The sequence below is a fragment of the Chroicocephalus ridibundus genome, chromosome 2 (assembly GCF_963924245.1).
Source record: "Chroicocephalus ridibundus chromosome 2, bChrRid1.1, whole genome shotgun sequence".
NCBI lineage: Eukaryota > Metazoa > Chordata > Aves > Charadriiformes > Laridae > Chroicocephalus > Chroicocephalus ridibundus.
In genome coordinates this window covers 38,973,660-38,999,911 of record NC_086285.1, presented here as the reverse complement: position 1 = coordinate 38,999,911, position 26,252 = coordinate 38,973,660, and the positions used below count along the sequence as shown (strand labels likewise).

Sequence of the window (26,252 nt, the reverse complement as noted above, 5' to 3'; positions counted from 1 at the left end):
TTCCTTTTGTATTTAGATTTAGGTAGGGTAGATTTAGATTGGATATTAAGAAGAAATTCTTTCCTGTGAGGGTGGTGAGGCACTGGAACAGGTTGCCCAGGGAAGCTGTGGATGCCCCATCCCTGGAAGTGTTCAAGGCCAGGCTGGATGGGGCTTTGAGCAGCCTGGTCTAGTGGGAGATGTCCCTGCCCATGGCAGGCGGGTTGGAACTAGATGATCTTTAAGGTCCCTTCCAACCCGAACCATTCTATGATTAAGTACAGAAGAGTGTACTGATATAGAAAAACATACAAAAGTAGTAATCATTTATATTAACAAAGGTAACTGCAATTGTATTAGAGAGGAGGAAAATAGCTGTGAAATACTAGTTTAAACCAAGTCAGATAATTCAGAGGATGTGGGATGTCTGCAGAGAAGGATTCTTTCAAATTTTAGAAGCTTTGTGATTGACCTTAACACTTGATATTATGAGTTAGGTGTTCTCTAGTCCTAGCCAATATTGTATGTGTGCTGTATTCTATTTTCCAATTGAATTGGAACAATTTATCATTTAGCGTAAAGTTGAAATTCAACATTTAGATACATGGTTGCATATGTCAATTTGAATAGGTGCCTGGAATACTTGCTAAGAAACGATGCCAATCCGGGGATCCGAGACAAACAAGGATACAATGCAGTTCATTATTCAGCTGCTTACGGTCATCGCTTGTGTCTTGAATTGGTAAGAAAACATAACGCAGATGAAAGCTGTAACAGCTGCTCTTACGGGGTATGATGCAGAGGCCAGGGGAATCCTCCACCTTGGAATACACTGCTCAATTTTTTCCTGATGGCTGAAATGAAATAACCACAGGTTATCCCACTGTTTAAAAAATTTCACAAATGTCATTTGAAGGAGCAAATTAAAATGTAGGGAAAACATGTAAAGTAAGGGTGCCTTTTAAAGTAATTTCTGTAGTTGCAGTAACTAATAGCCACATAACAGAATTGTAGACAATAAAGCCTCAGGTAGTTTTTTATTAATCCCTTTGCAGCAATGTGTATGTTACTTGATATGCTAATTTTATCTTCTCTGTGTTATACAACTTAGTATTTTTATACAAATTATGCTTTTATATTCAAGTGTATTCAAACATGAATTCTGAATGTTTTTAATTGCAGATTGCAAGCGAAACGCCTTTAGATGTTGTAAGTGTGTATTATTTCTCACTGTTAAAGTACTACTGTACAGCAAAAGGGAACATGTAATTTAAAATATACTGCTTATTTTTAGACTTATTCAAGCATTTCTTCAATGCATAGATGTATTATTTAATTTCAATTACAATTTAGATTTAATTGCAATTCAGAATTTTAAAATAGAAGATAATTTTTTAAGCCTTTTGTTTTACTTAAACATTGGTATGACCAGGTCAAAAAAGTGTGATTATGAAAACTTAGTGATCTGAATGTATTTGGTGTTCTTCAAACACTTGAATGTTTTAATTCTACTAGTGTACTTAATTAAATATGGTCTTGAAAAAGACCCAGAATTAAAACTTTAGAACACATCTGAAAGTAACAAATAGAAATGCATACACATAGATATTTTAATGCTGTTTTAAAACATTTGTGCCTCTTTGGGTCTGTTTATTCTCTTTGGGAAATGCTTTTCTGTTCTGAAAAATCAATCCTGTATTCTGGCTTTTCATATTGTTTTTTTGCTGACTTTTCACCTCATTTTATGCTTGCTTCTCTGGTTTGGCGGGGGCTCTTCCCTACTACAGCTGTTCTCACCTGCCCTTGTCTTCCCTTTGTATGCATTTCATCTATATTATTTTATATGGCTGCTTCAGGAAAAATAATAATTAGCTGCTGATTTAAATATTGCATTGTCATGCGGAATTAGACAACTCTGCCTGGGAGATGATTATGGGGGAGGGGCTGCAGTCATTGCAAGGAGATCTAGAATCCCTAAGGAAACTGTAATCCTATATTATTATTCCGGTTTTTCTTCCTTTATTTTTTGAACTCTGTATACCGAAAACTGTAGCAATTACTGATGAATGTTTTTTGAAGGTGATGAGGGGGTTTTGCACTCATGCTGACTTTCTTTCTCTGCTAAGCTAATGGAAACATCAGGTACTGACATGCTGAATGATTCAGACAACAGAGCACCTATAAGTCCACTGCATTTAGCTGTGAGTATTTCATTCTTTAGTGATGATAGCTCATCTAATTGCAAACAGTTGTTGACATAGGTTTATTCATTCCTGATTTTTTTAAAATAGATCAATAACAATAAATGAAACGCAAAAATACATACTAATATTTCTGAATGAGGTATACAGGGTGACTTTTTCACTTGAAACTTGCTTCATGGAACAGCTTCCATTTGGAATCTTCTAATTAAGACTGATGTTATGATATATACTAATGAAGCTTTTAGAAGACTTGTTTTATAAGGAACGATAACCTTTTTTTTTTTTTATCATCATCATTGTTTAGTATGAGAAATGCTTGTCCTTAATACTTCAAAAGAGAGTAGCAAAGAGTAGCACAGGAGAGGATCTGATGAAACTGTCTGTACAAATAGACTCAAAATACAGAGTAACCAGCTCAATATGTAGCCTTCATCTTTTCACTGGACTTCGAGCAATTGAAAAACCACAATGTACTTTCTGAAAATAGCCTAAGTCTCATGCAGTGTGTGTGTATATATGTATGGCCAAAGTAAAAAGTAATCTTTAATACTGGTAAATAAAAGCAGTTAGAAGAGACTGTTCCTGTAAATGAGTTTTTTCTGGGGGCAGAGGTTATGTATTCATGACTATACACTTAAAATTTATTATTGAAATTATAAAACCATAGTTACAGATGTTTCTTTTCTTTACCAACTTTGACACTTTGACTTGACACATACCTACAGAGTATTCTCCATGCTGTTTTTTTGTCCTTTTATATCCATTCTGATCTCTTAACTGTTTCATCCCCTAAGTCCCTTCTGTTTTACCAGTTATGTTAACTGTAGCTATTCACAGTGTATTCTTTTTACTTATAAATTTTACTGGCTTTTTCTTTTTAAAATATTTTATTTAAGAAAACTAATAGGAATTAGTTAAGTTTGCGTATATTCCTCACTTGAAATAATCAGAGGGTGATGTAACTATAACATAAAGCAATGAAACATGCAGTATTCAAAATACTGATAGTTATACAAACTGGAGAGGGAGGATTTTCCGAAAGTAGTTTCAACTGCTGACTGAAAGGATAAAATGGAAAAAACCCACCAGCCTTCTTGCTGAAATTAGTTTTTTAAATTAGGGGGGTTTTAAATTAGTCATAAATATTGTAGCTACTTACATGTTGCATCAGTAGGTCTTCCACACGTTAAAACAAAAATACTACCTTCACAGTTTCATTTGTGTAATCCTGGTAAGAAAGGAAATGTGAAGGATGGGAAAACTGAAGAATTTTTTTATTCTTGTAGGCCTATCATGGCCACCATCAAGCTCTGGAAGTGCTGGTACAGTCGCTGCTGGACCTTGATGTGAGGAATAATAACGGAAGGACACCACTGGATCTTGCTGCCTTTAAGGGACATGTGGAATGTGTAGATGTGCTCATTAATCAGGGAGCATCAATCTTGGTGAAAGATTATGTTGTAAAGAGGACCCCAATCCATGCTGCAGGTATGTGTTGAGCACTAACCTCCTCTAAAACTTTGGCTTTTGACCTGGATCATCTTTGTGTTTAGAAGCCTCTATCATTAATGTTCTATGAAATGGTGTTTAGGAATAGACGATGACTCTTAAGGTATGTGCTGTGCTGAGAAAGGTGTAACAAAGTGGTTCTGGGTAGAAATCGATATTAACCAAATACTAAATTATTGTGGCTGGAGGGGTGTTGTTCCACGGTGCTCTGTAGATGGGTGTGTTGTCCTTGTCCATTCAGCTGGTGAGGCTCCCTGTGCCGACAGCTGTCAGTGACATGTTCCTCTTCCTCTCCTCATCTTTCACACAGCCCAAACTATAGGCCCAAATTTAGATATGTGAATTGTGTTGCCTGTCTTGGCAGTAAAATACTTCTAAAAATGGCTGGAGTCTTGGAGAATTTTGTCAGTTGGAGAAGAGACATAAAAACTGTACTTTAGGTTTTTTTCCAAGGATTTAAACGACTCCCAAGTGTTTTCAAAATAACAGCAACTTCACTGCATTTCCTAGAAAACTTCTATCAACCTACCTTTCTCAAAGTCTAGCATTCATACTATATTCTTTTTTTTCTCTCTTTGAAAATAGGCTTATTTAAATTGACATTTATAGTTAATGGTGTTACAGAAATGTTGCAGTAAAAAGAGCATTATGTACAAAACATCGTCATTCTAACCACTTAATTTGTTGTCCATGAGCACAAGCTGTATTCTTCTGTTTGATTTAGCTTCTCCTAACTTCTGTTAGCGCTTCTGTCGGCTGGAGAAGCATGAATCTTCACTGTTCTTATGTGGACTCAATGCAGCAGCTGTATGTCAGAAATAACTTCCCCTCCAACAAGCAATCATTTATCTTTCATGAGTTGCATTTAAATGCGATTTCTCAAATTTTTTTTCGTTTCTTTTCTTTTTCCTTTTTTTTTCAACTGCTTGGTTAATTACTTTGGTGCATTACATTTCCTTTCTCTCTTTCTAAATGTGATTTTGGTTATTATTTCACAGCTATGCACATGCTACACTTGCTAACAAAATCTGTATGTGATTGGCTGGGTGTGAGTTTACCTGTGCCTTAAACAAGCAAAAGTTATGCTAATTACTATATTTAGTTATTCCTTCTTGTGGATGTTGTATAAGCATATATTCTAATTATGGTTAATGTGTGCAACCTCATTTATATGTAAAAAATTGATACCTGTTGGCAATTGACAGTTGGAATCAATTACTTCTAATACTATACAGTTGAGAATGCCTGATTTCTGAAATACTTTCTAGTGTTTATATTTTTGGGTTTTCATTTAAGTTATAACACTGGTAAAGCTGTACTGTGGGTTCTTAAGCTAACGGGCTTTAGTCTGAGCAGGTCACTGTTCTGTTTGAGATGTATACTCAAAGGCAATTCATGTAAAACTCATATTTTTATATGATGTTTTACAGCTACGAATGGTCACTCAGAATGTTTGCGGCTATTGATAGGAAATGCAGAACCACAGAATGCAGTGGACATTCAAGATGGAAATGGACAGTGAGTTTAAACGATACATATTCTGTTCTTCACAAGTTATTGCATTTTATAAAAAGAAAAATAAGTTTTTACATGGGTGATTTTTAATTTATTACTTTAAAGGGAGATGATATTTGAACTAGGACAAATAGGACTGTATATTTTGCAATAAACGTAATGTTGGCAGTGAAAAATGTTCAGTTGGGAGGAAACTAAAATGTGTCTTATTGCCCAGGTGCTGAAAAAAATGGATTCTAGTAACTTAATCAGGACTTATGAATTGGGGGATATTATTTTATTTTATTGATCTAAAAAGCAAATACAAGTTATATTTCAGCTGAGTGCCAGTCTGTTAAATTTCCATGTAGATTACACTTTATTTCACTCTCTGCTTAGGACTCCTTTGATGTTGTCAGTTCTCAATGGGCACACCGACTGCGTTTATTCCCTCCTTAACAAAGGAGCAAATGTAGATGCCAAAGATAAGTGGGGAAGGACAGCATTACATAGAGGGGTAAGAGAATATTCCTCTTCTGTTCTTTCCAGTTTTATACATATTAATTTCCAATACAGACTTAATATGTAGCGTTACTGAATTTCTCAGTATTCTCATCTTGCCATTCTTAGTTTTTGTCGTTTTAGTTCTTTCAATAAGCCAGCTTTTGCCTGTTTGCTATATGCTCTCAGAATTCTTTTGGACTTCCAGAGTCGCTTAATCTTGCTGTGAAGTGTTGACTGGAGACATCCCAGAGTACAACTTTTTGTTATGGGGTGGGGGTAGTGTTAATGGGAGGAAGAAAAGCATGATGCGTGCCATATACCAAATATTTTCTTATAGTCTCTGCCAGCAAAGAAATTGAACGAGCCCTAGAGATCAGCAGTTCATTCAGTGTTGTTCCAAGAAATTATTCTGTCATCAATATTATAACATATTGCTATTTTTCCAACAGAATGGTTGTTTCCAGGAATAAAAATAACTGTGCTTATTTTGTTATCGCTTAAAAATGTACGAAATTGCTTGAAGTTTGCTTGCTTTAGTTATACACCTTGGCTTACATACATGAATATTTGCAAACGTACTCTTTCCTGTCTTTCTCTCCCAGGCAGTTACAGGGCACGAGGAATGTGTGGAAGCATTGCTTCAACATGGTGCTAAGTCCTTGTTACGAGACTGTAGGGGACGAACCCCTATACACTTGTCAGCTGCATGTGGACATATAGGTGTTCTAGGAGCTCTCCTGCAGTCAGCTACATCTGTGGATGCAGTACCTGCAATAGCAGACAATCACGGCTATACATCACTGCATTGGGCCTGCTATAATGGTAAAATACATTAAAGTTAAAATACAGGTCTAAATGTATTTGTTGATATCGAGGTAGAAGTTATTACTACTTATAAAAGCAACGTATAAAGTCTGTCCAGTTTCAGTTCGTATTAGTCAATGTGACAATACGGCTGATATCTTGAGGGGAAATGTGTTAACATCTAATACATAATATGAGGTGTTTATTTTTTGGTATTACATTTTTGTTATAAAGTGCCTTCTTAGTTTTATGCCTCAAGGAGCCTTTCAAGAAATTCAGCATAGTACCTGTGAATAGAAATGTGCCACACACAAAACTCACAGGGAGTTTTGGGAGGAATAGTTTCAGATTAAATCTTTTTTTAAACTTGATTCAAATCAACCTTGATAGGCATAAGAAGCTAAAGTATATAAAAGTGATTCAATAAGAATTTTTTTTTTTCTTCACTGATACTTCTCTTGGGTTTGGGGGTGAGAGAGACCTTAAAAGGTAGGAAATTCATTCAGCTCCTTTGCTCAAGATTTTGTTCTGTGTGTTCATTTCCGACAGCGGAGGTTCTCAATTTCACCTTTGAGTCACATGACAGAGATCAAAAAGTAAGGGTTTAGAGCTTCATTTTCCCATTTTTTTTTAAGTAAAAAGCTGAAGCAACTGAGTAATACACTGATAATTTGAACTGGAATAACATCTCTTTATCACATTCATAAAATTAAACTCTTCCAGCTTGGTCCATTTTCAGAGTGACCACAGAGTTCGAATAAAACAGAACTGAAATATGTTTGATTTGTAGAATGAAAATTTGACAGGACTTGTGGAAATACAAATCTTCAGAGACTGGTAAATGTTGAACTAAGGTTCTCTACATATATGCATCGAAGATGAAACAGATGCAGTCGTTAGCTACCTGTACAGCAGCAGCCTATAGAACTTTGAAAAGAATGATACCATAGGTTGAGCCTGTTCTTTTTAAGCTTTTGTTCTGACAGTCAACTTGGTTTTTTCTTTGGGTTTAGCAAGACGGTGGAATAAAAATAACCCTCAAATGGTGGAGACGTTTTCGTGTAGACTAAATGGTGAATGTACAGAAGAGTTTGAAACGTGGAGGTGTAAAGAACTAAATTAAGTGTTCTGGATATTCTGCAGACAGCATGAGATCCCTTCGAGATTTCACAAAGTTTACAGTGTGAAATGTTAGTTTGATTTCCAGGATTCTAAAATTGTCTTAGTTCCTAAATGGAGCCCTATTAAATATAACCAGCGTGTCTTTGAAACGTTCAAATAAAATATTGCTTAATCTAGTTTAGATACATATTTTTGTTATAATCCATAAATAGACTTTTCCCATTTTTTTAATACCCAACTCTTACATTTGCCTTAGGTCATGACAGTTGTGTAGAGCTCCTCCTGGAACAGGAAGTTTTCCAGAAAATGGAAGGAAATTCTTTCAGTCCGTTGCATTGTGCAGTGTAAGGAAGTGCAAAATTATTCTTCATACATTTCATTGCTGTATTTAACAAAAGATTTATCATTCTGTAAATAACAGCCTGTTTAATTCATTATAGGATAAATGACAATGAAGGTGCTGCAGAAATGTTAATTGACACACTAGGTGCTGGTATTGTAAATTCAACAGATTCAAAAGGAAGGTAAGTGTAAATGCACAGTGGAAGAATGTTGCTAATGTAATAGAGTGGCTCTGCTAAATTCTATGATCATTTGGGGTTTTTGTATTTGCTACTTATGTTAATTCCCCCTTCCCCTGCTTTTATTCTTTGAAAAAAAAAATTTATTCTGTTCTAGAAATAAATTTTAGATTTCAAAAAATCCTGGTCTGATTCATTAAACTTGAATTGGCTTTTTATTCTGTAGGAAAGTTTGAGCATGTTTTAATTTGTATCACCTTGTGGGTAGTATTTTATGCATATTTTATTCTTTCTGAATCAAATTGTGTCTCTATTATACACTACATAGAGGGAATTCTTTGAAACTTGAAGGTGACTTTCTAAAGGCAGTGGCACAACTCCAGGCATACTGATTTCAAAGGATTCAGTGGGAGGGATTGCCCAGTCTTTTGTATCTGCAGGCTGACGGTCGGGATGCCCTTCTTGAATAAAGTAGAAAGCATGGCTCAATGTGGCCATATTGTCTTTTGATCTGTTGCAGAACTCCTCTTCATGCAGCAGCTTTTACAGATCACATTGAGTGTCTACAGCTTCTGCTCAGTCACAATGCTCAAGTAAATGCTGTAGATTCTTCTGGGAAAACACCTTTAATGATGGCTGCAGAGAATGGACAGACAAATACAGTTGGTAAAGAGAAAGCTTTATATATTTCTGCTCTTAGGAGCTCATTATGGGTAAAGTTGTCTTGTAGTTAATATTCCTGTGGATATATTTTGTCAAAATTATGTTTTCATTTTGCACAAACGTAAGCCATTAAGTCTTTAAGGAATATGCTTTTAGTTAATACAAATCTTTATTTCCCCAGAGGTGCTGGTTAGCAGTGCTAAAGCTGATCTGACTTTGCAAGACAGTTCTAAGAACACAGCACTCCATTTGGCTTGCAGCAAGGTGTGTGCGTAGTCGGATTTACCAGTGTGGAGCTTTGTGTTACCACGCACTGTTTGCAGATATTAACTTGTTATTTTGAAATGGCATTGAAAGCAATTTTTGAAGAGTTTGTTATATGACAGATGTTTGTTCTGTATTAAGGGTCATGAAACTAGTGCCTTGTTAATACTGGAGAAGATTACGGATAGAAACCTCATCAATGCCACCAATGCAGCCTTGCAAACGTACGTATCAGCAGTGAGTGTGCTTTATGAGTGAGTTTTTGGTGTGTATCTTGCTCATAAAGAGGAATATTTTTCTGAATTTTTTTACCAAATTGGTTGAATTTTAATTGCTTGATAGGAACCGAGACTTGAACCGACTTGAAGTGAAATGGTGTTTTGCTCATACTTAAAGTTCTGGTTTTAGATGGGTGAAAGGCATGATAAATAAATCTTCCGGTATTGTGGTTCAGGGAATCCTGTGTGGAATTACTGCAATCCACTGAGATTACCTGTAAACCAATATTCTTCTGTTTTGTAAATTATCTAATTTTTCAATTATAATTCACTTCAGTTAACAACTCATTCAAGGCAAACTAAGACTTGCTCTTCAAAGCTAGCTAATAAAAAAAAAAAAAAACCCACCACCGCAACCCTTGCTGAAGTATGCTTGCATTCTTCAGCATGCTTTCTGTTAGTGAAAGATACCTATTACTACCAGGATGAAAGACTGTCTTCTATTAAATATTATGGGGCATACAGTATTCTTAATGCTTCCTGAAGATCTTCTCTCAAGTAGAATTAAGCCTATTTTGTTGGCCCAGTTCTAAGGAAAACTTAAAAATGTAGTGGTATGTCATACATATATCAGCATGGGCTACTAAAATGACTTGTGCATTTTTTTGCTTCTTAAAGAATATATTTGTGTTATGGGCAATATTTGACACCTGATATGTAGCTGAGTTATGTACGTGATTTGTTAGGCTGCTTTAATAACAGACCATTTAGCAAAAAACACCGGAACTTGTAACTAACTCGCCTATTTCTCTGGCCTTACATCCCTTCTGGAATCTGTCACGTTCAGACTCCTCCAGTTCTTCCAGCCATTCCGGAGATCTGCTTGAACCCAGGAGTTACGATAATAAAACTTCTTGCTCTGCTCTTGCTGCTCACCATGGTGCACCTTGGGCAGCACGAAGTAACCAGAAAGCAGGAGAGGGACTGATGGCCTCGTTTCTGGCTTGAAGTAGGGATGTCTTGAGAGAAGGAAAAGCAAAAATGAGATGGGAACAGAAGTAGGAAAGGATGCTACCACAGGCTCATGTAATTCCACCCACATGCCTTGGCTCATATAGTCTGATCAAGTTATGTCATGGGGGAAAATAGGTACATATTCGCACCTCCATGAAATGTTTATATAAATGGCGAGATTTTAAAAGTTGTTTAAAATATTACTGGTTTAGCAAATGTTTTTCAATAACTAAACTGACTTTCTAAACGGCTTAAACAATGTTCTCCTTTGGATAAAATCGTTGGCCTCTGTATTAAAATTATTTTAATTACAGTACACTTTTCAGTGTATCTGTGGTGTGCAGTAGTTCTTTAATACTTTAATATAAGGACCATATATACAGCTGCTTCTGTTTGTTATGTTTTGCACTTCTGGTCTCTAAGGCAGGCACTTGTTCCCAAATCAAAATACAGTTCACAGTTAATTCAAACAATTTCAAGAATCTCAAAATAACTGAAGAGCAATATAAAGCACAAGGGAAGTAAGCTGATTATTCTGTTTCCCGCTGAGTGATGCTAGGGTTTTATTTAACTCAGTGGGAACCAATTTTGAAAAACTGTTGCATTTGAAAGAGATGTAATTAGAATATTTGATGTAAAGCTACACTTTCCTTCATAGATCAAGTCATCACAAAACGGAGATAGTTAATAGTTTGAGGTTTTGAAAAGTAACCTGCTTTTCTTGCTGCATGCCTTATAGTGTAAAATAATTTTTTTTAATCTCTAGTCACTATGGAATATAGTGATTTCTAAAAGGCAGATTGATTAAATGCTTCTGCATCTCTTAGAAGCCTTTACAAGCAATAAAATGTGACTACCATTCTGCTGTTAGTATCCTAATGATTATTGCCAGTGATATATAGTAACTCAGATGCGATGATATCTGTTACAACAGTTCAGTGAAGGAGTTACCAACAGTAGGATACCAGGTGTTTCTAACTTTTTAACATGATAAAGTTCATAAGCAGCAGGTCTTTTCTGGTAGCTACTGCCTCACTGTGTGGTGCTGTAAAAGAAGAAGGTGCACAATTGTTATTGTACAGTTTCTTTGCAATAAGAAAAGAAATCCGCTGTTTTTCTCATCTTAGTTATTATATCTACAATATTTATACAGTGTGTAAATAACATACAAGTACTTCAATAATCGTTTAACTAGATGCAGGCTACCTGTCTTACTTAGTATCTTGTTGTAAGGTTTATAAATGAGTTTGCGTCTCTTCACAGACCTCTGCATGTTGCTGCTCGGAATGGACTAACGGTTGTAGTTCAAGAGCTTTTAGGGAAAGGAGCAAGTGTACTTGCTGTAGATGAAAATGGTAAGAAAAATTTAACTTTGTTTCCCCATAAGGAACTGTGGTTTTAAACTCTGCTCACTGAAAAGTAATAAACCTTCGGAAATTTCATATGAGCCTTGCAGTAGGTTCCCCCTAGGAAAAAAAAAAGTGTTGGTGATGGGTCATTTTAGCAAAGCAGAAGTGTAAGGAGAGTGAAAACTTTCAGAACAGTGCAGGTCACGCCATAGAAGTGTTTGGTTTGCATTTGTAGGTTTATAACGTATACCCTATAAATATACTAGCTTTGGCGTACTGAAAAGGGTCAGAAAAACATAATGCTGAAAGTAAAATATGACTTTCAGCTGTTAAGAAGCTGGATTGAATTGCTGTTCATTTTGTCACCGTAGGTATATTGGTGTTAGCTTTTAAAAGCAAGTATAAATTACAGATCTCAGTTACTGGTCTCAAGCTTTTGGCTCTTCAGAGTATTTTGCACATAGAAATAAGAAAACGTAACTGCTGTATCATAGAGAATAAATCCTATAGCTTGTAAGAACAAAAGAAAATTAGATCTACTGACTTCTTACATGCATATTTTCATGTGAGACATCTGTGGTCCTCTGAAGCTGTGCTTTTAAAAGCGTAAGAGCTCCCGCTCTTATGCCGTATCCCACTGTGTCTTAAATGAAAGCAGTAGCCCCGGGGGTGTGGGGATGTGTGTTGTTCCATCTCCGCCCCACCCGAAGGGATGTGCCTAATTAATAGTTCTAATTATATTTCCAGTTTGGAAAGTTCTTCCTCTCTCAATGTTTGTGTGACTTCCTCTGGGTGTTTCTCAAATTACATTGGATAGAGTGACATGGGTGATTTGAAGATCATTCCTTGCCTAAAATAGGGGACAGGGGTAACTACTAAATGAAACTCCCTAAAACGAAAAGACTGGAAAACGTATCTTTTTGATTTCTGTTTCTCATCACAAGTATGCTAACTGGAGATGTTTGTATTTTTGTGGGCTTTCCATGTGCAGCCAGCCAGTCCCTTGTTAGGGTGGATCTTTGGCTTAACAGAGGAAAACATTGTTTGCATAGAAGTCGCAGTTCTCTGGCAGCCTGGGGATCCAGCTGCAACATGTTAAAACTTCTTTTTAATTCTGCGCGTATTTTAAATTTTAAAGTCACTCTGAATTGCCACCTAGCCTTGTTCCTCACTGTGGATCTTTTCTTTCTAATAGCAATTGCTTTGTTTATAAAATTTTGAGCAGCCTTGAGAATACTTGAGTTCTTTTTCTGTTGGATGAAATGTGCCGGCTTAAGGTACAGCGTGTGCAAAGCAATGAATACCTCGAGCTGTGAAGAGAGCAAGGGAGACTTTCATGGGATTTATCAATTTGTTTCACCTGCCACTGTAATTTTTTCTTAATTCTTGGAAGTATTAGTATGTCAGCAGGCTTGCTAAACCTGTTCAAAAGTCATCTTGATTTCCACAGTGTACCTTTTGTATTAAATGGAAAAGCTAACAGTAGTGATAGCCAGGTTCTGCTTTAGGTCTGCTTGTCTTTGATTTTAGCATCGACTGCTAGAGTGAAGTGTTTCTAAAGGAAAAAAAATTACATATATTTATTTAATTCTAATAAAGTAAAAATATAGGAGAAACTTCAACTAATTTAATTTATTTTTTTATTAGAAAGGCTTAAAAGTATGATTCTTTTCAGGGGGTGAAAGCTATCTGTTTAGCAAAGCAGGCTGAAGAAACAGACAGTGGAATATTTTGCATCGCAACACTGACAGTCTCTTACTTTATCATCGTTCAGATATGATCTGCCACGCAAGCTTGGCATTTCAGATAGTCTTTGGAAAAAATGTAATTCACTTGGTTCTTAGAAGATTAAATGTAACTGAAACAGCAAATTAACTGTCTGGTATACTTTCCAAAAGGAGTCTTGTTGAGGGTTCTTTCTTAGTTCTGTATCAGTTCTCACTCAGATCTTTCAGTTTTTTACCCATGTTTCCACACTTGTCATGATGAAACTTTGCCATCACCCACATCTACAAGAACTATGTTGAATTTGACGTTAATTATGCAAGTTTACCTGTCTTAAAAGAAATTACTAGCTTTTTCTTTGATTTGACACCATCTGAAGCTTTATTTTTGGTCACTCAACCAGATTTTCAAACTTTTTTTTTGTTTTGGGTTTTTTTCCCCTCACTATTTAACTTACTAGGGTAAGACAAATTTCCTGGTACAGTCTGTCTTCTATTTGTCGTACTAATGTGCACCACAGTAGTCAGAGGAGGCATTTTCTAGCTCTGGAGACTGACATAGCATGGAGATTTCTGTTATTTTCTAGATTCATCGTTACAGTGATCGTTGACCTTCCAAGTTTTTTTTTAAATTTATTTATTTATTTTGTCTAGTTCTTTTCCAAGCCTTCCTTTACTCGTATTCTAGTTTATATTGGAGATTCTGGATGGAATTTTTCTTGTAAATGCTTACAAGATGACTCATGCCTCAGATGACTTTCTTCTCTTTCCCAAGTGTAAGACTTCATTCAGTTTATCTTGAGAACCATCTTTGCGCTGACCACATTAATAAGCCTCTGATTTTCCTGTAGGCGCCTTCATGGAAACTTTAAAGCCCCAGAGGAGGGAGCAGCTCTGCATTTTGGTGGGGGGAGCCCTGGTCTTAAGTCAGTGTCCATTATGCAGCCTCTGTTTTCTGTTGTTCGAGGAAGTTGCTCCTATTTCCCCATCTACAAATGAAGATAGTAATTTTTTTTGTTGTTGTGTTAAGGCATATGCAGATACGAGTACAGATGATGGGGAACATTATAAAAGAACTGAGTAAGAGTATTTCAGTAGAGTCAGTACATTTACCAACATCTTAAAAGAAAATTTGAAGTATTTATGTCTATGAATGATCACTTTGCAGTTAAGGGACATAAAAATATAATTTGTTCTTATAGTTTTAAAATAACATGGACAAAAATAATATAGACAAATGCAGTTGCCAGTCTTTCATGGTGCAAGCAGTTAGTTTATCTTGCTGTGTCTAAGGCAAGAATAAAACCGTGGTATTCCATTCCTACTTGTGAAAGCCAGGAGCTTAAGACCTATAATCGAATATTAGTTAATATAAAAACTATTTTTAGAGAACTTTTAACAGAAGAAAGTAATCTGTTTAATCTTTACCTTGGCCTTTAATTTTTTTATGATGCACTGGGATACTCTGTTCCAGAAAGAGCATAAGTATGAGTATTCAAGATTTTTAGCAAGAAGCAGCCTTTTAAAAAAGGAGGGCGGAGGGGGACAAAACCCAAAAAAACTAAAAAGGATAGCGAGTGACTGCTCGTTTTCCTTTGAACTTTTATCAAGTCATGTTAACGAAAGAAATGTTGTTGAACGTGGCCAGCTTGCATAAACTTATTTCGTGTGTCATCTTACCGTTGTACAGTCCCCAGCAACTGTAGATATTAAGTTATGTGCATTTGAGTATTGATGTGGAGCCTTCTGTTCTGCCTTACGTGCCTGAAATGCCGTCTTCATCCCAGCGCCGCAAGCTCTGGCCTTTGCTTCTGAATCCTCTCAAAACGCATCTCTTCCGCAGACTGTCACTGTTAACTCTGAGCTCTTTTACGTGCTGTGATTCCTTACTAACAGTGAAAACATCTGCTGCGCTGCACTTCTGTCCGGCCCTATCGCATGGTCAGCTGCTGCGTTTTGTGCTTGAATTCTCTGTGTGTTTCCTTGGATTGTGTGCTCCTTTGGGCAGGGCCTGTTGTCTTACTCTCTTCCAAGCATCAAGCACAAGGTCTGTCCTGAGCAAATAGTAGTTCAACTGCAAGATTGTCCCCTGCTTGCTGTTTTCTTAATTTCTAGCTACACTTATTTTCCATAACGTGCCTACTTGTTTAAAACCTCTGTGCAATTGTACAACGCAGAAACTAATCCTGAGCTCTACCCTAAGATTTGACCTGGATCTACTTCTACAGTAAAGGTGATTCCTTAGCAGTTGAAACAGTTGCTGGCTTTGCCTCATTTTCCATGCCTTCCTAAGGTCTGGATAGAAATCCACCGTGTGGTTTGCTTTAAAGCCATCTGTCATTTAAAATCATTTGCGTGCTTCTTACCTGGATGTTGTACACCTTTAAGTTGTGGACTGGGGGTAGTGCAGGACTTCGGACTCCCAAACATACCTGAACATGAGTCTTCCCCTTCAGCTCACTGTGGGCATATCTGTCGCATGCGGTGAGATACCGCAAGGGTGGGACAAGGTGACGTGGCCACCCGCTTCTCTGTGGACCTGAGTACGAGGGAACTTACTTTGGTCTCGACAGCAGAATTAGCTGTTTTCTGTGGTTGTACTTATACGACTGCCATGCTTGGAGAGCTGCTATTGTCACCACCGATTGCAGTGCCTTGGTGATGTAGAGACCTGTGCCAAAACTCGTCCTCAGGTGCCTCGCTGAATGATTAAGCCGAAAGCCTGAGACAGGAGCAATATGCGGATCTCCACTCAGGAGAATTTGAAGTGTTTTTCTTGACATTTAATGAGTAGAGGCAAGTACGTAGGGAAGGGGGAAGCTGCCAAAGGAGAAATGTTGGAGGATTACTAGAGGCACGGTTACCCAGAGATTTCACAGCTACGCGACCTGACTGCAAATCATGCCACAGCCCGAGACCTCCTGCATTTTGGAGGTTGTCAGGGTAGCATTGCCTGGCAAGAGGAGTTTAGCCAGGCCAGTTGGGCAACCAAGAGGTGTAGTTTCTCTCTCCAAGTCCTACCCTACTAATCCAGCTGGCATTTCCTCAAGCTTCTGTGGATTTCTTAATTGATATCCCTCAAATAGAAGTTAGACGTTGGCTTGATAGTTTATATTACTGTGTATTGTAATAAAGTATAGGTTGGTTGAAATTGTATACTCTGCCTTTCCAATTAACTGCCTCTGATGTTTTAGCCAGGCTGTCACTGAGATAGGACAGTCTTATTAAAATAACTGTCTGTGATGAACAGCGCTATGGAAGCTTCTGGATGCAGTTCTGCAGTGGCTCTCTAGTGAATGCCTTCACCCTTCACTGTTGGCTGCCATTAGTTGTCTCTCCTCGGCCAGGTGACTTCCTCACCATTTTCAAATCCAAGTTTTTCTCACTGGTCCAGAGAGTCTGACTGTGCCTAACAAAACAATTACATCTCTATTCCAAAGCCCAAAAACTTCTGGGTTGATTTTGTAACTGAAAGTTAAAAAAAACTCTAATTGGTAATGCATTTCATGTTATGTTGTTTGTTTGGGTTTTTGTAACAGTGCAAACTAAGCAATATAAAATACTTTTGGAGCTGAAAGATGACGCGGTCTTGGATAAACTTTTACATTGTCTTTAATTTTAAATTAAAGTTTTGTGTTTTCCTGACTTTCTAGGTTACACGCCAGCTTTGGCCTGTGCGCCCAATAAGGATGTGGCTGACTGCCTAGCTCTCATTCTGGCCACGATGATGCCTGTTTCATCGAGCAGCACGTTACCTTCCCTTACGTTCAATGCCATTAATCATTACACCAACACCTCAAAAACTGTCACCTTCGATTCCTTGCCAATCATGAGGAGTGACCATAGCTCTTATTGTACTTTCAACAACATTGGCAGGGAAGGTGGCTACCCGTACACAGAAGAAGACGAACTCAACGACTCAGATTCTGAGACGTATTAGAAGCTACATTTTGTAGGTCTGAAGAGAGAACCCTCGCACTGGAAGGTCAGACTCGTGCTTTTGAAAAAAAGCTATCAGTGTTTGAATACAAAAAGAGGACAGACCTTTGAGAAGATGTTTTTTATTGTGGTTGCATATAAAAAAAAAAAAAATCTGTGAGACTCTAGGAGGATTTTTAAGAGCATATTTTGCAGAAGAAGCATAAATTCTTGAATAAGTACTTGGAATCCATGGCAAAAAAAGAAATAAAAAAAAGAATGTCAAAACTGTTTTATTTAACTGTATTATTCTACCATTCTGTTTCTGGTGCCGGGAGTAATTTCTGCAGACTGAGCACCCTACTTGATGTAAATGAACAACACTATTGTACAACACAAAGGATGCTAGGTTTAAATATTATCAATAAAACTAAAACCATTTTGAAGGCAATAAATGAGTTTGGTACAGTAGGCATTGTTTGTGCTGCAAATTGCCAAAGGACCAAATAACTTAAAGATTTTTTTTTTTTTTAATTAAATACGTTTTTGTGAAAACTGGAATAGGTTATTTGAGAAGTTGTTTCAACCAAACCTTAATTACTTCTGGAAAAGAAGCTTAGATTTGGTTTTAAATGTTGATTTTTATTTTTTTTAATCATCTGAAAGCCTTCCGACACTATTAAATGTACCGTGAAAGAAAGCAGACGTACTTTTAAGTTTTGTTTTCTTTTTCTTTTAGGTGAAATGCAAATGAACTTGTCATACTTTTATAATACTAAGATTAAACCAGCTAACAAGGTGAAGTCAGGGTGAAAAATGTACAGTGTAATAAACAAGGGAAGGGGTGGGAGATGTGGGAGGGAAGCAGTAATTGTTGCACAGGTTTAGATTATTTTTTTTTAACTTTTGGGTTTGGGATTGAGATTTTTTTTAATTTAAAAATGCAGGAGAAACTATGAAACTGCATAAAAAATTGAAATGAAGAGTCATGATAACCCTGTTGTGACTGAGAGTTCTTTTCAATAATTTGTCCACTTCCTCACATCATAAATTTGTATGTAAGTTTAAAATTGTATATCCCCATCACTTTTTTTTTTTTTTAAAAAAATCCTGGAGTTAAAAGCGGGGGGGAGGTCAATTTAAAAGTCTATTTCCCTCTTAGAGAAAACAGTACAGTGTCTGGTCTGTGGGAAGAGCTGTGTATCTTTGTTGTGCTCCATTTAGAAAATAAACGGCAGAAACAGGTCCCTGTAACGTAGTGCAAACTTGCCCGAATTATTATTATTTTTTTTTAATTTATAACAGACTACTGTGGTTTTCTAATTGCCTGAAGAATGAAAAACTGACATAAGTAAGCTGAAGTTTTGTCTGTTAAATATGAATATTTACTTCATTTGGCTCTGCTCTAACTATAACTGTTACTTTTCAAGTGAATTTGTTTATGTACATGCAAGGAATCCTTGCATGTCCTGGTAAAGTACAAATAAATTACTACAAACTGATTCCAATTTCCTTTTTATCCTTTTTGTATTGTGAAACTGGAAATCTTTATGATATTGTAAATTATCAGCTGGTTTTCTGAACATAGTGTGGAAACACGGGACAATATTTTGATCTATTTGATAATTTTGTGGGTTTTTTGAAGAATTAATGAGCATGTACATAGAAATAGTGACTGCTTGAATACTGTATTTACCTGCACTCTTTCAGTACTTCAAGATTCCTGTATATTTTACAGAGTATAATAAAACCCAAATGTGAGTTCTACTAATGAATAATTTATTTGTATCTACTAAGCATTAATGACGAAGTCTCTTTTGTTGAACTGTTAGAATTTGTAAAATCTACTCCACAAAGGCTTTGCCACCATTTTAATTCTAAAGTAAAGAGTGAAAGGGAGCTATTTAGATTAATTTTAAATGTTAAACTACTACGTTATTTCTTTAGGTTTCCTTTTAAGTATTACTTTCTTAACCATTTGTGCCTGCGTTCGTTGTTTATATATGCAACGTGTTTGTCTGTGAGCGGAGTTAGATGACTTCAGGGAGATCGTGATTTCTGTATTTTCTTCCATCTGAGTCTTTCAAGTGCGGGGCTGTGTGGGAGTGATGTACGGGCCTCGGCTGAGCACGCAGGCGGCGCTCAAAAGATCCATATTGGCCTGTCTCGAGATTCACTGCAGCTATTTAAATACAAAGGTTGAACCAGCACAGACCTATTTTAAATCATACGCCCGTGGAAAACGTGAATCAGAACACCAAGTAGCATGCCCGTTATTTAAAAGGTAACAATTGCATATTTCCGTTGATAAAACTGATTTTTTTTTTTTTTTTTTTTTTTTTTTTTTTTGTTGCTTCAGATGAACTGTGAGAAGATGGTATTAATAGGCCTTTATTATCTGTGCTAACTTACATTTGACTTCAGGGTGACCTGTTAGATCAGAGTGTGGTGTCTGTAGCCACAGGGCAGTTCATAGGAGGGGACGCTCCTGTCGTCTTTGACAAAGCAGCAGGGCAGCAGAGACCGGGAACTGCTCGTGTCCACTGTGTGCCTGGATGATGGAGGAGAAGAAGCTCAGAAGGTGGTGGTTTAAAAGTTAAAGATTTGGGTATGGAATACAGGCAAATGCAGAAAGCAGAGCTGTTGAACACCTTTGTTTCCTTCTGTCAGTCAGAAATTGTGCCTCTCTTCCATTTCATTACTGCTCGCCTCTTGAGGAAGAAAGCTTTTTTGCTGCATTAAATTGGATTCATTATTTTTAAGTTTTGCAAACCTTTTGGAGCTAAATATCTGTCTTTTTTTTTTTATTACAAAAACAACCAAAAAACTCCATTACTACCTGGCAGTATGGGTAGGACAGTAATTGTGCCCTGTTAAGTGATAATTGGGACTATTATTAGAATATGGTCTTCCTCCAGAAACGGAACATGATTTGTTTAAAGAACATGCTGCTGTGGTCAGAGACCACTTTCTTAATGAGAGGTCAAGAAACAGAAGGTTCCTTGTTTCTGTAAAACAAATAATGCTGTCCGTGGCTGGTGGTTTTCTTTTTTTAATTTAAAAAACAAAACCAAAATGCGGTCATACCTCAGTGGAGGCCTGTTTGTTTCCAGAAAACGATATTGGAACCTCCATCTTTCTAAACGAAATCCTCCTCTCTCTGTACAGATGAATAGAGCAAGGTTACTGTTACAACCTTCATCTCCTGGATTTTCACTGAGAGCAGTGAGCCTCAGCTGGACCACTGAAGCAGTATGTTAGAATAAAAGAAACCCTTTTTATCCTGAAAAAAAAAAAATCGAATGGACTTCAGGAACGAGGATAACCAGCTCTGCTTAGCTTTCTGTGTACTCTGACTTCTGGGATGTCTTACGGGTTTTTAAGTCCTCAGGATAAATATTCTACAGAAGAAAATGCCAAGTTAGTGTTAACCTTCTAGGTGGAGCTGTTACTTTTCGAGTGTAGTGTGGTACCATAAATGCTGGATGCTGTTAAAATGAAGAATCGGTCTGTCTCCACCCCTCAAGAGTGACCCTACTGTGATCAAAAAGATTTTTCTCATAATTTCTTACAAAATCTTGACCTCTCTGTGTCTCCTGCTTTGTATTTCCTCCTGTTACTCTCTGTTGCTTCCCCACGCTTAGATTATCTCCAAAGTAATCATATAAATATATATTTGGAACATTCAGATGTAGAAATACGCACGTTTTAAACTTGGACCTTGGTTGCGGTTGGTTGTTGTGGGTTGGTTTTTTTCTGGTTGTGTGTTGTTTAAAACTGACTTGTCTAGCAGGCTAAAGAATTAATAAATGTTTGGTTAAAAAAAGTTAGTATTTAAAAATTAATTACTTAAAAGTTTTTCTCCTTTTAACATCTACACAAAGGGCACTAAAGCTGTTACCTAAGCTATATGGAAGATGACTAAAAGGGAGCATGAGACAATATTTACAGATTCTTCCACCCAGTAATTCTGGTTTTGAGAGGAAGTAGCCTTCCTGTCTTGCCCAGAGATTACGTCTATTTTAAAGGCAACAACTAGATGAAGATGGAACTAGATGATCTTTAAGGCCCCTTCCAACCCAAACCATTCTGTGATTCTATGAACTACTGTAGTAATGCAGAATAACATATTCCAGTTTACAAAAAAACCCAGAATGTTCATTAAATCCAGTTAGTTTGAGATAATGGCAGTGTTGTTCTGGTAGTTCAGATTCTTTACTGGGGGGAAAAAAAGAAAAAAAGGTTGTGGTGACCTTTCTGTTAATCACGCAATAACTGGGTGAGAGGATAAGCCTGTAGAAAGGTTGTAAGCAAGTGTGAATACTGTACAAAGGACCGTTGTCTAGCATATACTTGTGAGAAGCTTTTTCATGTGCATAATCATGGAACATTTCTAACAGGGAGCCCATCCTACTTAATTCCATGTTTGGATCAGTGAGGTTCACATCTTCAAAACAGAAACCTAACTGAAAAGGATAAGTGTTTATGGAAACAGCAGTTCTGCAGAACTGGAGCTCTTTGGCTCAGTGTACCACGGGGCGGGTGAGGGAGCTCCGGGGGCTTCCCCGGCTGCAGCTGCGGGAGCAACGGGGGGAGCTGGCAGGAATACCCTCCTCACCTCCGACCACTTTGCTGGTGGTACCTACCCATGTCCCAGAAGAAATGCCATTGTGCTTTTGGTTAAAAAGCATTGATTCCTGCTAACAATACTTCCTGATAATCCAGTCCTGGTTGGATCAGACTAATAACCTTGGAGAGAAGGGCCTTTATAATCTCTTACTAAGCAGTTTAAACTTTTACCACCCACTTCCATAGGTCTAGATTTAAACTCGGCAAAATCCATTCTAATATCAGGAAAAAGTAAGTATTTAAGTTCTTGAAGTTGATCCATCAAATTAATATAAATCCTTAAATCCAAGATTGGTAGTTATTGCCTCTTGGAGTCATCTCTCAATGATTTGTGATGACTTCCTTGTAATCCTTTTCTATGCTGCAGAAGCTGATGGGACAGCTGGAGAAGAATTCTTTCAGGTTAGGATTACAACCCTTTTATAATAAACGTGTAGCTATGACTCTAAATTGGACAAGATAAGAATTTATAAAACAGAAGTCTCCTTTACAGACTGAAACCTGAGATGTTAAATGTGAAGAGACACAATACAGGCCTCGTAGCTGATAGCATTGGCTTTTTCCTTTTTCGGGAGTCCTTTTCTCCAGAATAATAGCCGTATGTTTTGAAGAATGTTTAAGGGCAAAGGAACCACCGCACATTAATTTGAAACGGCAAAACAACTGGTTATTCTTATGAAAATATCCTATTATTAGATTTATAATGATCTATAAGCCTTATCAAAAAAATCCCTTAATTTTACTGCTTAACAGGAGAAGCAAACGCCTGGCTGGACATTGTAAATGTCACCCAGGAGCCACTGATCACTGTGTCCTCACATACCTACCAAAACTGTCTGAAATGGCAGCCTTGGGAAAAGTGTTTCTTTCAGTTGTTCAGTCATGTGGAGCCCAAGAAAATTGCAAGAGTGTTTTGGTTTTCCTTTGCTTGGGGGAAAAATAGTTACAGGTGTGACTAAAATTTTCAAGCTGTGGACTTTTTCCTCTCTCTACAACTCATCTCGCAACTGAGTGTTCCCGACGGGGGAAGATGAGTGTCCCTACTCGCAGGCCTTGCAGATTTCTCGGAACTCTTTCCAACCCGGCACCCCAGTCTCTTTAGCACTGTTATTTGTCTTCAAATAAAGCAGTATCTAAATTCTCTCTAAATTATCCATGCTTCCCTGCTGCTGTGTGTTATCTTACCTTAGGATAAACTGAGCTCCCTCCCTTCCTTGCTATGTTTTAGCAATTTTCAATTTGAGGTTGGGAAGGGAATCTTGCAGTATTTCAGCATGTAACTGTAAACACAGCTGAATAATATGGAACCCAAAGAGCCTTTCGAGCTGGCTTAATATTGTTCGTGTCACTAATATTTAAAGAGGAGAAAAACACCTTACATTATCTTTTTTTTTTTTCATTAAAATTGCAATAGAAGCAACGCTATTCCGATTCCCAACAGAGTAAAACAAACCCCCGCTTCCAAGCCTTGTCAAATGACAGACGTGCGGGTTCTCTCCTCATTGTACCTGGGGCTTCGACTTAGTTCACAAAGCTTAAGACACTGAGGTCTCGAATTTTCTTTTACATTAAAAGAATATATTAGATACCTTAAACAGCTTTAAAGCAAAATCTGAAGATTCGTGTCCTATCCTGTCATATATTTCCTATCCCTTGCCAAACTTTGTTACTCAAGCTGTCTGCGTAGTTTTCTTAAAAATCTTTCTTAGAGTCTAGCCTTTCTCATGTCTTCTACCGAGAGTCTGTCTGCTCTGCTGTGGGTACCACTAACTCCTGTCGCCGACCTCTGACCTGCGCTGCCTACGCCTGCTCTCCCAGCGGAGGGAGGAAGCAGTGAGCACAGAGCACAGTGAATCTCTGAAGTACCGCCGTTCCCCTTCACAATTAAAAACTTGATTGAGTGATAACTCCCACTTCAATTTGGGAATATCTGGGGTTTTCAGGAATGGCATTCATCACCACTTTGGGGTTTTTTTACCCCGCATAAATGAAGGAGGGGGTAGTTCCTTCTAGCCACTGAATCTGGGTGCGCGCCATAGTGGTGGTTAGGTATTGTTCAGGCCTCTTTCTGTAACAGTTCTGAAAATGTAATTTTCTTCAGTTGGCTCTTTTAGATGCTTTAGATGCTGTCTGAAGCAGCCAAAGAGGGTCGTCAGTTTTTTGTGTTGGTCCTCTTGGTTTTTCTGTGAACGCTGAGGGAGTTCGTTAAATACCTGATGCTGCAAGACAGGTCACAGCCCGGGTAAGACCTGCTGTGCCTCACCCTGGTGGCTTCCTTACCTCTGTGTTGTCTGCAGGAGGCTCTTGAAGCTCGGTCACTTCAGTTGGGGGGTTCATTTCACCTGTAAAGATCTGCCTAAATGAGCTTATGCCCACTTGTGCACTGTGGAGGTCTTTGTTCTGTGCAGATTGTTGCAGGCTGTTACCGGCTCCTCAGCCTGTTCATGTGCCTCTCGATAACTGAACTCCAATGTCCTGTTTGCCAGATGTTCCTTTGGTGTGCTTTCTGGTGGCTTCTCTTGCTGTAATCAGAATTATCCCCACATCCACCTGGAAAACTCCCTGGTCACTTGAATCCCAAAGCAGCAGATACCTTAACGAAGAAACCCCCAACAGCGCTGGCTCGCGTGCTGTTACCCCTACCCAGACAGACAGTTTCTGTGGTTGGCGTCCCATTCCCAGGGGCAGCGTCAAGGCCCTTCAAAGACATCATCCCCTGCTGTCTGCCTCAGACAGGGACGTTGGGTCTCGCTACAAATTTCCAAATCCTGATTTCATGTAAGTCAACAGACCGAGTGATTTAAAACTGTACTTCCTGGATGTCAAAAGATCCTTGTGTTCTGGTTTGGTTTTGTTGTACTCGCAGACGGAAACAGTTCAGGAAGCTTTAGTAAAACTGTTTGTATCTGCTGAAGAGATACAAGATGATGGGCTGCGTTCCAGTATGTTACGAGTCTGCCTGTGTGAACATCAGCCTTGCTGAAGGCTTATCAGTAAACGGCAGGTAGCTGCGCTCACGTGAACACGGGTCGTTCAGGAGCCGTGCTGCGTTCCACAGGGCAATGCCGGGATTGCTGTTCCATGCAGATGCCCAAAACCCAACGACTGGTGGTGGTGAGTGTCATAGGTTATTGCCTGGTCACCCTGTTTCAGAACAGATACATCTGCTGTCCCTCAAAAATCAGGATGGTGGTCAGGGGAAGTTACTTACTGGTAATTCTCCATCGTGCCTAGTACTGTCCTACTTTTTTCAGTGTCTCTTTGCTAAAGGCTGCATTTTTGGGTGAAAGAAAGAAGGTATGAGAACACGTTCTAATACTTCTGCCTGCTCTTCTCAGGGAGGAGACACAGCAACATGTCCTGCACAAATTGTAAGGCCAGAAGGTCTTGGTTTTTTTTAATAGTTTTGACGTACCCAAAGTTAGGATGCTCCATGGAACTCACTTTGCAAGTATCTCACAGATAAATGCATTTTTTTTCTGAAGCATAGCAAATATGTCTATTTACTTGTTTAGCCTAATTTGTGATTATGAAATATTGTGATAATAACAGTCTGCTTTGGAACTAAAGCTGAAGGATTTCATTTCTATGAAAGAGGATGCATGTTTTTCAGCCTACGAAGTGAGGTGGGGAGGCTTGTCCTGAGAGCTGATATTCTGCAGCTGTTCATTGTTCCTTTCTTTCAGACTTGGCCGCTTGGCACTAGAACCAGAAGCATAAATAAGCACCACACATTTTCTGTTCTACCCTGTATGTTCTGGAATTTGGGCAGTGTTCAGCAAGAACACAGCTATGGGTGCCAAAGAATTAATGATTTTTAATAACCCTGCGGTGGGATGGCCTACTTCTACATCAACAAGTTTATGTCTAACGAGATACAGACATTCCCCTCTCCGTATTTCTGCCCAATATATGCTGCAGGATAAACAAACCTGTTGTGTTGCTGTATCAAAGCTGAGTGTGACTGGGTCCTGGCTCACAGTAATACAGCTTGGAGAAGGAAGGTCTGACAGAGCACAAGTATTTACATACTTATTTTGTGTAAATATTTATAAAACCTTGAGGTAGAAATTCAGCAATTTCTCAGTTGTTTTGCTTTCCAAAAGCAGAAAGTGAGTTCACTGAAAGCAGGAGCTTCTTGAGCACCTTTCAGTACACATACTTGGAGCTGCTGTAGTGGTTTGAGTTTAAACACATCTCGGAATTGACTCAGACAACCGAAGGGGAGACTTCAGCTCTCCCGTTAGCGCTCTGCTCCCCACTGCTCCTCCCGGCAGTTGGAATGCAACTAACATACTGAGCAACTGGAACACAAGGACTCACCAAAGTATCAGTT

At 38.0% G+C, this 26,252-nt stretch overlaps 1 protein-coding gene across 2 annotated transcripts in view; it reads left to right on the top strand.

Annotated features, from left to right (window-relative positions):
* Positions 1-19,054, top strand: part of ANKRD28 (ankyrin repeat domain 28) — a 125,642-nt gene extending 106,588 nt beyond the window's left edge. For both annotated transcript variants that reach the window (XM_063325133.1, XM_063325132.1), the window contains exons 15-28: positions 610-721; positions 1,162-1,188; positions 2,106-2,180; positions 3,470-3,671; positions 5,123-5,210; positions 5,586-5,703; positions 6,293-6,512; positions 7,873-7,960; positions 8,057-8,140; positions 8,658-8,803; positions 8,982-9,064; positions 9,206-9,288; positions 11,560-11,651; positions 17,023-19,054. In XM_063325133.1, the coding sequence (XP_063181203.1) occupies positions 610-721; positions 1,162-1,188; positions 2,106-2,180; positions 3,470-3,671; positions 5,123-5,210; positions 5,586-5,703; positions 6,293-6,512; positions 7,873-7,960; positions 8,057-8,140; positions 8,658-8,803; positions 8,982-9,064; positions 9,206-9,288; positions 11,560-11,651; positions 17,023-17,309 (1,705 nt within the window). In that variant the 3' untranslated portion in view covers positions 17,310-19,054. The remainder of the gene's footprint in view (positions 1-609; positions 722-1,161; positions 1,189-2,105; positions 2,181-3,469; positions 3,672-5,122; positions 5,211-5,585; positions 5,704-6,292; positions 6,513-7,872; positions 7,961-8,056; positions 8,141-8,657; positions 8,804-8,981; positions 9,065-9,205; positions 9,289-11,559; positions 11,652-17,022) is intronic.
* The last annotated feature ends 7,198 nt before the right edge of the window (positions 19,055-26,252 follow it).